Raw genomic sequence first — 12,408 nt, forward strand, 5'->3', positions numbered from 1 at the left:
TTTGTTTGTGTTCTGATAAATGTCCATAATACAATGTATTTCTTATTTTTAACAATATAGTCAGAAACTGAAACTTCAGTGTTTAACCACATGATGGTGCTAAAATCTCCTGGGAGCTGTTGTTCTTGTCACTGGATCTGAGTTACAAATACGAAACTGCTGCTGCAAAGAAAGTCACAGTTTCCACTTTACAGTTCAGTTTCTCAGCAACACTATTAAATTTATTAAATTAACTTCCTAAAAGAGTTAGATCAACTGTTAAAGGATAAACCTTTCATCCTTATTTTGAGATTTAAGGATGCTGAGCTGCAGCACCCCCTGCTGGCTGGAGTTAAAAACACTTCCTGTATGAAACATTCAGCTTAATTCAAACCAGCAGAAAGGGATAAACACATGAAGTGAAAGTGAAATGAATTTTGTAAGTTAAAAAAAGAACATGAGATGAATTCCATGTGTGCAGAAAGCATCATTATCATTATTAGGGAATGTAATACTTGTTAATTCTTTCTGCACTTCTCAGTTCACTTATCTGTTAATGTCTCTTTTATCTCCAGATGATAATTTCTTTTGACAATATATCAAAATTGTCTTCAATTTTATACAGAACAACAAACTTGAAAAATGAAGAGGAAACATTTGTTGTATGGCAGGGACGAGGGAGGGGTGAAATGAATCATGGGTACAAAAACTCTGTAATCTAACTCAGAATCCAGACTGGAGTTCCTCAGAATTCTTCTGTAATGGAAAAATTTCCCTTTAAGAATAAATCATTTCCTTTTCTCCAACTTTCCGGTGTTTCCCTCCTGATTCAGTCGACTGTATTTTACAACAAAATATATGGTTCAATTCTAAAACTTTTTTTCTTGGAATAATTTTTTAAAACTACTTTTACCCAAGCTACTAGTGAGTTACAATGAATAATTACTGGAAAAGATGTCAAAAAACACTGCTGTGAGCTGAGCACAGATGTTTTTTGTAACATATCGCACTACTGATCCACATCATTCAAGATAATATTTCATTGGTGATAATCAAGATTCTACGACGACCGAGTCCCCAAGCAGGATACTTAACACATCACCACATAAACTTAAGAACTGTATGATCTGTTTGTTGCCCTGTTTGTCAGAATATATTAATACGAGTTGTAGGTTTTTAAAGAAACCCTCTTTTCAATTTGACAATCTGACATCCCATTGCTTTAGACACAGTGCTGTAAAAAAAAGAAAAAAAAGAAACCACAATAACTGGCAGGAGAGGCTATTATTTATTAATATTATGTACAATTATACCATCATAATGTCCAGATAACACAATGACAAAGTCAAAGTAGGAATACTGGCTCCTGCTTTATTAAGATGTGTCTTATAATGCTTTCGTTTTTCAGCCACCTTCTGAATCTCAGATCTTTTTTGAGTTAATTTAAACTGTATCAATATTCTCTATTAATAATCCTTAAAGTGTATCTGAGGCACACAGGGAGAACATGAAGAAAATAAGTGTAAAAAATAAAATAATTAAAGAAAACCTGCAGAACACATGTACTGTATTTTGGGGGGTACATAGCTATAAAAACAGTGACTACATGGTGGCATGTTTCCAGCCAGATGAAAATAAAAGTTGGTATTTTCCTCGGACTCCGTCGATCATCAGTCTGTCCTGTCTGTAGTCAGTCAGTATTATTATTTTTTTCCTTCAGTGTTTATGGACTCACATGATTCTCTCCCACCACTGATCCTCCTTCACATAACCATCGCTGAGATACATGTGGTACTGAGACAAAAATAGTACAGAAACATTTGTCTGAAGTGCATTTTGGACTTCAGTGTAAACAAAGACAGAATTGTCCAATAACGTCTTCTCCCCTGCTTAACTCGAGGAGCGGTGTCTCTCAGGGGAAAAAAAGTGTGTGTGTGTGCGTGTAAATGAGAGTGCGTTACGTGTGTGTTAAAAGGCTTCAGGTAATAGTGGCATTTGTGTTTTTTATTTGTAGAAGAAGCTGTAGATTCAACTGTTTTTGGTCACATTTTGACATTTTACAGATTATAAATATATGTGTGTGTATGTGTGTTCGTGTGTGTGTGTGTGTGTATGTGCTGCCGTGCACTTAAATCAGCTTTAGGTAGTGTGGGAATGTGTTCACGTCTTGTGTTGTCTTGTCCTGCATACAGTGGGATGTGTGTGTGTGTGTGTGTGTGTGTGTGTAAACTCTAAGTCATACTATATATTATGTACAGTACAATGTTGCAGTTTGTCTGTTGAATCTTACATACAGTGTGAATACAGGGTGCAAACTATGTCCCAAGATGTGAGCGGTGTGTGTTGGATGTATGTGTGTGTTTGCCGTTTATGTGCATGGCTCATGAAACCAGTCAGTTCCAGATCTTAAGGAAGCTGTCCCAGGACCCGGTGCTCACCGCCATGCCGTCATCCGTCACACCCAGACAGCTCACACGATTGTCATGGCCGGCCAGGACTCCTGCAGGAGGCACGAAGACGAACAAAAGAAGACTTGTTACTGTAAAATGTTTTGCGCTCGAGACTGAGCTGAAACTTCTTAAAACCCACACAGAACACAGCAACCTTGTGTTTATCACCACTTTAACTCAGCGGTTTGACCAAAGATTTAAATGTTTCACAAAATAAGGCTGTGAACACAGAAATGTGACTGGAAGAGGAACATGTGAATTAAAGCTCTAGTTTCCCAACAATGAATCATATGTAAACTTAAAACTACTAAATGGTTTAATCATCATTGGTTTCAGTCCAAACTCTTGAGGTATGTCTTTGGTATTTTCCCCAGAAACTCTAAGAAAAACAACTTGGGATAGAGCCACCAAAACTAAGACACTCACTTCTATTCCTCAATTTTTTGATTCAAATGCTCTTTTTTTTATTAGTTTTTTGAGTGAAACATGGCAGCTGAAGCTCAGATGTTACAATATGATGATAATAAGGACTATTATGACCCGTGTATAGAAGTTTGTTGATGGTGAAAGTGTATAAAGTGCAAAAATACAACCCAGCAATCATCAACCTGTAGCCAAAAGAGAACAAAACTACAAAAGACTGCTGATGTCTCACTAAAGTAGCTCCATAATGAAAATAATCCTCACTGCAGCTTCAGGTTGAACCTTTTTAGAACTGCTCATTAACATCTCACTAGTACCAGCTGTTTTCTCTCGTCTGTTCCACCCACCTGCTCTGTCTCCCTTCATGGCGTCCCAGATGTTGCAGTTAAAGTCATCGTAGCCAGCCAGCAGCAAACGGCCGGAGCGTGAGAAAGCCACGGAGGTGATGCCACAGATGATGTTGTCATGGCAGTAGAGGCTGAGCTCCTGGTCTGCACGCAGGTCAAACAGCCTGCAGGTGGCGTCATCAGAGCCTGTGGCGAAGGCGCTGCCGTTGGGAAAGAACTGAAGAGGAAGTAAAAGAAGATGGATGATAGGCAGGAAGTGTGAAGTACTATTAAAATATAATAAACTACACTATTCTATATCAGGATACTGTTAACAAGAGGGGAAAACATCCTCACAAGATGATTAGTATTAAAATATGGTGGTCATGTTTTAATCCGTCCACCTGTCGTCACACCATCAGATAACCTGTAGGGTGCACCAGTCCAGACTCCAACTGGAGGTCATTTCCTAATGGTCAGGATGTCCATATATGGTGTTAATTGATAATCTTGTTAATCCTCTAGTGTGCTCCCAGTTTAAATCCCTCCCAAAGCTGGAGACAAGACAGTGTGTGACGTCACGAAGACAAATCCTGGAGCTGCTGTGTTGATAATGTATTAGACAGTACAAAGGACCATCACTCTAAGCCTCTGCTGGGGCAGATATTAATGCCTGTTATTTGGAATTTGTCAATAGACAGTTTACTTTAATATATTCAAAACTGAAGATTTTTCACATGAATGGTTTATGGGTTCAGATGTACTGGCATAAGGCACTTCTGTAGTCTTAACTATTCACTAGCTAATTTAAATAGTTGTAGTTTATTAACTGGTGAGCAATGGAAACTATAAACACCATTAATAGAATACTTAAGCATATTTATTGATAAATGTGGAATATTTTTCTATTTATTAGGACTCGTTTACAACGTTTAGGGATTTCAATAAGATTAAATAAATAATGGTCAGAATTAATGCAGTAGAGGCCAAGATATCCAAACTTTTAGTCTCTAGTATAGTTCAGGCAACAAAAACACTGGATCCTACACTTCCCATAATGCAACTCTCATAATGCAGCATCTTTCATTAGATCCCCCCTGCCTAGGACTGTAAATGCCTACATCTTTCAAACACCGTGCCACACTTAATAAGTTGTTCCCGATAAAGTCTTTAAGCCCAGGCTGAGATGACCCTGATGACATCATCAGAGTAATTTTTTAAGACTCGACAAAGCTCCTCCAGAGCTTCAGCAGACATTATACAGCTGTTTTTGTTCACTGATTAGTTCTCCCCAAGACGAGTGCAGTGAACATGTGTAAAAATAGTTGGAGTGCCCCATTGAAACTGTCAGCGATCCCAAATAAAAACATACGATGAATGAAGATACATATTTTACAACTTATAGTTTGGTTACAAGGCCGCTCGCGCCCTCAGCACACTCACACAGATGGCGTTGATGTCCGACTCATGGCCTGTGAAGGTCTGTCTGCACATGCTGTCCCTGATGTCCCACAGTTTGACCGAGGCGTCACAGGCTCCTGATACGAAGGTGCGGAGGTCAGGCGACAGGGACAGGCTCATGACGTCGCCGCTGTGGCCCGAGAAAACCGTGGTCTGCTGACTCGTCTCGATGTCCCACAGTGCACTGGAATAGAACATGTGCAGAGTTAGACGGCGACCAGCTCAGGAAAAAAAACGTTTTCTCTGCATGTTTTGATCACTGTGACTCACCATGTGGTGTCTCCTGAACTTGTGATGATTTGATTGTCATCAATGAAACGGCAACATGACAGGTAACCTGAGAGAACAGAAAGTGTTTGGATGAGTCTCTGTTGTGAAATACACACACGCACATTATATACATTTATATATTTATATCAATTTAGATAATAAATTATTGGTTAACATGTTTGCTTGTTGCTACTGTATGTAAATATCTGTTGTATTAATGCACTGACTCTACTTAAAATAACAGTTTCCTTGAAAGAGACCCGATACTTTATTATATTTTACATATTTTCATCTTTACTACAAATAGCTCTGGCCTTTAAAACCTTATCTTTGATTGATGGTCAATTCTAGCATCGTTTTCGGAGATTATTTATAGATTCAATTATTTTTTTAACCCCACACAGGCTGCATTCGACCCCAGTAAAGTAGGGCGGATTGTATATAACCTGGATTTTTACAGCTGAACAGCAAGAAGACACAGTTTAGAGAGATTTTAGTGAGAAAATCAAACTGAAGCTGTTAAAGTGAGGGAGAAGGAAATAAAGGGATTTTGGAAAGAGAGATATTAATTTGCAGCCCAAATCTAAATCTTATTTGTTTCACACCAAAAATACGATTTCTAATCAACATCTACTAATAATGTATTTTACTGGATTCATCATCATTGTTCAGTGTCCTTCACAGATTGTTAATGTAGTATATTTGTACCCATTTGCAAGAAAAAAGTTACACCGATAAATAAATTTTGTGTAACTGCACGCAATTCCAATTAAATTGTTTTGACTAAAACAGAAATCTACAAGCAGAGAGACTGTGTGTGAAAATCCCATACTATATTTTTAGGTCAGACGCAGAACAATAAATGAAATGAAGGAAAAAGTAGAGTATTCGCACAGCTCCTGAAGTGAAGGCAACATTTTGACCCCATCAGGTCTTCATCAAGCAGACTTTGGGAATTATAATCCAGTGTGCGGACACTGTGCTTTTTTCCAATAAAACAGAAATCTACACATCTGTTGAGCCAAACACACAATCTGATGCACGTCATAATACTGTCAAAAACAATAGACAAACTGTGTTGAAGATCTAATAACATACAGAACTTAAGTCGCTACAGTGTCACAAATCTCACAGGCAGGAGCTGATGTCTCAGCTCATTACGACAGTGCTGCCCTGCGATTAATTAACCATGTAAATGAAATCTTCATTGTTGAGCGGTTTGGGACCGGAGCTTTCCCACGAGGCAGGGCACCGCTGCGCGCTCGTCTCATCAGTTTGACATTCACAGGAAGAGTTGAACGCAAACAAGATGAATGAGAGCACAACATTGTCTCACCTGTGTGGCCAGGTAGTTCCCTGCTGACCCTGACGTTGCCCTCGCGCGTCTTCAAGCAATAGATGGAGCAGATGTTGTCAAGGCCTCCGCAGGCTACGTAGTTTCCAGAGGGGGCGTACGCACAGGTCATCACCCAGGAGGAGCGCAGGGGGATGGCGTGTATCTAGGAGGGTACATGGGGACATGTAACTTTTGGAAGAAACCAAGTGCAAACCCTTAATAAGAGCATAAAAAAATCAAATGCTACTGGAAATGTTATAATAAGTCATAGCAGTGGTTCTAAGGAAGCTGTTATGACTCAGCCACACTCCTACAAGAGGAAGACTTCACTCCACTTTCACTTCTAGTTCGGACGGAGGCCAAGTGTGACTCTTTATCCAGCTGATGACCTGATGGGAAGAATTATTTTGCGGACTTTACCTTGTTAGTGGTGTAGCTGTCCCAGACGATCAGTTTTCCATCTTGAGAGGCACTAACCAGAAGCCTGTGGAGACAAATGTTCAAGCATTTCATCCAGTGAGGAGCATCCAGTTAGGCGAAGTGTTCATTTTCTGATTAATTGATAGTTGAACCTTATTTGAAACAAACATCCCATTTTTCCACAGTCACTGATCTATCAAGCATACAGACAGAAAGTTTTTTTAAAAAAAAAGGGAAATCTGAAACTGAAGTTTTACCAAATATTTCAGTGTATGCACATGTGGAATATAACTGCAGCTTTCTTGCTATTTGTGCTCCAAAAGACACTTTTGGATGTTTTGGCTCCCTGCTGTTGAAAACATGGAGATGACACAGTAACTATGAGTTCAAGGTGCAGATAATCAGGTCTCTCTGTTGGCTGGTTGGTCGGTTATTTTAAAAACTATTTTAAAGTGAAAGTGAAACGTTTCTCACTTAAGCTCAGTTGGCGAGGCAGGAGACCATACAGTGAATCCTGAAGCCAGCAAATGATTTAAACACAGCTGGACTCTTGGATCCAACATGGATGGTTGGTTAGAAGCTATTTCCAGACAATAAACTTATTTTATATACCAAAAATTATATTTTTATTTAATTTTTCTTCTAGTTGGGGCTGCATCTGTTTACACAGGCCTAAACCTGATGCTACGTTGGTTTGACAACTCAGACCATGTTAACATGTCTTCACATCATCACTCCATTATGCTGAAAGATAATGTTTCCTGCTGTCTGTTTGTTGGCCAGTTCAAAATGTCCCTTTTCTATTGAGCCACTTCAGGTGAAAAGACATTTAAATAATGTGCAGAACCAGTACAGTAAAAGTCTTTAATCACAATCAATGCCATTACATCAAAAACAGAAAATGTTATAGTTATACACTATAGTCTCACCTTGAGTCTGACCCCCAGTGCATTGCGTAGATCTTAGCGAGGTGGCCCCGCAGGGTGCGTCTCGTCCGCATCTGAATCCGCCCCACAGGATCCAGACCAGCGGTTATCTAGGTTATAGTGAGGATATGTTAACCAAAGAGTTAGCTGTGGGTAAATTCACTTTTTATGTGTGAACCAAACAACTCTCAGGTCTTTGGAGAATCTACACATCTCTTACCATCGGGGACATTCAGTGGCTCTTACCTGTGTCAAGGTTGAATCTCCACATGCTTTCCTGGCATCCTGTAAGACATGGAATCACAGGATGATTAAAAAATACATTACAATAAATAAACATACTGTATCAAGTAAAGGTAGGTAAGGTAAAAACTGATCTCCAAAAACATTTGACGTACTCTTATCTGGTTCCTTAGCTGCTCGGCCTCCTGGCGAAGCTGCTCCAGCTCACTCATTTTGGATTTGTCCGAGCTGTCACCTGTATGTTTGGGAAGAATTTTAAATATCAGACTCTCAAAATCTCAAAATTAATAAAAATGTCTGGCGATGTATATTATTTAGTCCCAGTAATCCAGGGGTCAAATTTCATTAAAAATGAATCAAGTAAAATAATTTACTTAAATTACTGTTTGTCCCTGATTTGGGCAAAAAAATAAAATAATTAAAAATAAAAACACACATTTTAATCTCTAAATTTACTAAATCCACACAGTGAGAAAAAACCCTGTAATCTGTTTATGCCTGGTTTAACTGAGGGGAATAATCTGTAATGACTAAGCTGCTATGGAGCAGCCAGCATTGCTACCAGGCAGCAGATACTGAGTGAACACTCCCTCAAAAGCCGAGCAAACCTGTTACACTGTGCACACACAGGGTGAGTATAAAGCTGGACACAGTCATCTTAATGGCTCCCCTGTCATCTGAGGCACTGTGGTTCCTTATAATAAACATACCAGGCAAATATGTCCAGGAATAGCTGCAGTCTCATTTCCTAAACTAGAATCCTTTTGCAGTGGGCCAGCTGGGGTCACACACACTGTACATCACATCACGCTTTCAGTAGGAAGCGGCGTTTCCTGTTCCTGACAGGAGCACAGTTACAAATCCACACAGCTTCCCAAACAGGGAGAACAGGGAGCCGTGTATATTTGCATTTGTGCAGCCATTCAAATTCACAATAATGCTCCATAGCAGACACGCATCTACAGTACACACTGCAAGGAAGAGAAATTAGCTACAGTAGGTCACTGTTCCCTGGAGGGACCTGCGACCAGATGGATCACACGGCACTAATGGAAGCCAAAAGGGGTGCATCATGGGTCTTGGTCTCCTGGCACAGCTGCTCATTTAGCCAATGAGGAGCTGAGGGGGGTGATGCATCAGAGATCAGGCCTGGATGAGTCCAGCCAGATGCTCAGATGCTGTTTGTTGCCTGTGAGCATCATAAGCATATTTGTACACTTGTATGTGAGAAACACACACACACACACACACACACACACACACACACACACACACACACACACACACACACACACACACACACACACACACACGGGCAATTTTGACCTTTTGAAATATTTTTGCTTTATATCACAAAGTCTCCACCTGCAGGGATGTATGGCCTATAGCAGCAGACAGGATGATGATGAGGAAGATGAGGGAAGCAGAATAAAGCATGTGCTCAGCACCTGAACACTGAGGGGAGGTTACCGGCCTTTTGAGAGCATCTTTTCTAACACGAGTAGAAATTCAAAGATGCCAAAGTGTGACTGGCCCCACCCCTCTGAATGCACATCTGATGTGCTGTGTGTAACTACACCAACATGGCTACATCTGCAACTGGAGGAGAGTACAGACAGCAGCCTACAGCCACTAGTAAATGTTAATGTCAGAGAAACTGTGTGGCACAAGCTCACCCCCCCTCCCCTCCCACCCCCAGGTTTTAAACATGCAGGCCTGGGCTGGGAGCTCCCACAGCTCCGCACTGAAATAAAAGCCGCAGTAAAGAGAAAAGCGGGTCCAGGCCAGACTGAAAGGGTGCAATTCATAAGGATTTTATTTCACTGCCTGCAGATTCTCAGTGTATTCAAATAGGAAGACAGGCCCCATGAATGCAGGCTACATCACATATTGATCAGCACAGGGTGGCTGATGAAGGCCTTGCCCACATCTTGTTTCAGATACTGAGCTCCGACAATGCGGATGTAGATAAATTAATTTAGTCGGAATGATGCCATGAATAGGCACATCATCACCCAGCCATCTTACACTCTATAGGCCGGCCTACAGCTGCTGTCACAGCCTTTCATAATGGGTGGCTACCTGTTAATTCTCCCGATGATTTTGCTGCTTTTTTTTCCTGCCGTTTAAAAAAAAAAACTGAAAGCAACGTCCCCAAAATCCCGTGGAGGATTTAACTAATGTCTTTTTCTCTCATTAAAAAAAATAAGGTGCAAGAGGAGATGATGGCAATCCACTTATATCTCCGTGTGTCACGATTAGGCTGTTTCCAAATCCTTCAGTAAACAGGCAAACGGAGGAGGGCTACACACATTTCCATTTCTCTGCTTTAGTGGGAGCTCCTGAAAAAGATGAAATCTGCTGCTGTTGCTGCTGCTGCTGCTGCTGTGAAGCCGTTTCCTTCTCCGAAATGCTTTGCCTTTTTTCACGCCCGACAAGTTAACAAAAGCATCTTTGTCCGGTAAAGGCGTAAACAAACACAATTATAGCCCCGGCTCGGCCCATCAAGGATTGTCCATTAGATACTATTCAGTCCGTTTTACTCCGATTCTGCTTTTCGTGACGTTATCCTCGTTTCCTTCCTCTCTTTGGTTTCCTCCTCCCTCTGCCGACACTTCATCAGGACAGCCGCCTCAGTCAACAATGCATTACTGAGTAAAATCTGCAAAGTGCCTCATGTAGCTACAAATAATGAGATGAAAAGAAAAGTGTCTGCCTGCAAGAAATCAACCCATCAGCAGACTGACTGCGTGTGTTTTTCTTCCAGTATAATGAACGGCCCTCTCGGTCAGTTATCCACACGGTTCCTGTTTTTTTTTTTCTCTCTCTGAATATCATCATTCAGAAACAGGCTGCCAGATCACGCGGTGAGCTCTTGCAGAAGGATCCTCAAATCCGGGCCATGAAGCATGTTTCAACCACACCCATCTCTTAAATACTAGTAAATCCCATGACCCCCCTCTGGTCAGACCACTCTGCAGGTTTGAGATCCTTCTCCTCACATGGACATGATCTCAGTTTTATCTGTTCAGAGGGTGAAACTATGAGGTTTGAGGTTAACAGATACATGTCAGGGACTTTCAGGGGTCCCTGAGAATGAAATGTTTTAATTAATGATTGTTTTATACTTCGCAGGGTGCAGCACAATACGGAATGTGAGAGCAAGGCACTGGGCTTTTGGATATAAATAATAATAATCACCCTCTCCACTGGTTATATACACAGAAAACAAAAATTACAGAATTTACACCATCACCCAGAGTCAATCTGAACACAAGAAATCAAGAACATCAAGACTTGAACTGATACTTTCATTTCAACTGCTGTTAACATTTTTAATACATTTGTAATTAATCAAATAATATTGACTCAAATGATATGGAGTAGGCTAAACCTGGGGCTTTTGATGATCCTAGGCATTGGTCCCAAGCGGGTAGCTCTGGGTCTAAAAAGTAAAGCCAGTGTGGTAGTGCCTTAAACCTGCGTTCTCCCTCATGGCCAGCAGGGGGCGACTCCATTGGCTCCGAAGAGAAGTACGTTTGTATGGAAGTCTATAAGAAAATGACCCTACTTCTCACTTTATTTATTAGGCCTACCTTAGTAAACAGTTTCCTAATGAGTTTACGGTCTCATTAGTCTCTAGTTTCAAGTTTTCTTCAATACAGCATGATGTTCATTTTGTAAATTATGTATTATTATGTGTTGACAAGTCGCTGCAATGGCATTAACGTTGGCTAGGTAATGTAATCATGGCGTAACCCCAGATTCACATAGTATAGGCATAGCTGTAGTCATTGCTATTTCAGTGTGTTTTCAGTCCATGAAAGTTAATTGTAACATTTTAGTTGCCTAAAAAAGTCTTGTTCAGCATTAGGTTGTACCGAAAGGCCCTCTAAGAAGCCAGAATGGTTTTAAGTCTCTTCTTCACGAGTGGAAATTAGCATTAGCATTAGCATAATCACAGTTAACCATAGACTGCAAATGCACTGTGCTAACCAAGGTAGCAGCTAGCAGCTAGCATTAGGGTCAGCTCCACCCTCTTGTCCAAATATGGTCACTTCTGACTCTAAAAATCCAAGATGGACATAGTCAATATGGCAAACTCGAGGCTTCAAAACGGGAGTCCACAAACCAATGGGTGATGTCACAGTGGCTACGGGAATGACCCTGTGTCAAAATCTAGTTTTTAAGATATAATAATTATTATATTTTGCTCATTTGTTGTAAAGTTGTGTTTTATCAAAGTGCACAGAAAAGCTGGGGCAAGGTACTATTAATCCATCATAGGTGTACACTGCAAGGCTGCAACCAACAATAATTTTCATAATCAGTAGGTCTGACAAACGATTTTCTTATCAAGAATTAAAAAAAAATTTTAATCAATTGAATTCTCAGCTAATAAAATGTCAGGAAATAGTGAAAAATGCTGATAATTATTCCCTGAATCCCAAGTCAACATATTCAAATGACTTCACAAACCCAAAAATATAGCGTTTACTGTCATGGAAAACAAGCAAATATACACATTTGAGAAGTTGTTGTCGATGCCAATTTGGCAAATTGGCATTTTTGCT

At 40.4% G+C, this 12,408-nt stretch overlaps 1 protein-coding gene across 1 annotated transcript; it reads right to left on the reverse strand.

Annotated features, from left to right (window-relative positions):
- Positions 1–1,248: 1,248 nt before the first annotated feature.
- gnb2 (guanine nucleotide binding protein (G protein), beta polypeptide 2) lies at positions 1,249–10,693 on the reverse strand. Its single transcript, XM_067607843.1, has 10 exons — positions 9,917–10,693; positions 7,990–8,069; positions 7,838–7,876; positions 7,595–7,701; positions 6,666–6,729; positions 6,246–6,408; positions 4,910–4,976; positions 4,622–4,823; positions 3,200–3,416; positions 1,249–2,479 (listed from the first exon to the last, which is right to left on the reverse strand). Exons 2-10 carry the CDS (start codon positions 8,044–8,046, stop codon positions 2,373–2,375), a joined length of 1,023 nt encoding a protein of 340 aa, XP_067463944.1. The 5' UTR covers positions 8,047–8,069; positions 9,917–10,693; the 3' UTR covers positions 1,249–2,372.
- Positions 10,694–12,408: the final 1,715 nt, after the last annotated feature.

This window comes from Thunnus thynnus, chromosome 13, assembly GCF_963924715.1.
Source record: "Thunnus thynnus chromosome 13, fThuThy2.1, whole genome shotgun sequence".
In the NCBI taxonomy this organism is placed as follows: Eukaryota; Metazoa; Chordata; class Actinopteri; order Scombriformes; family Scombridae; genus Thunnus; species Thunnus thynnus.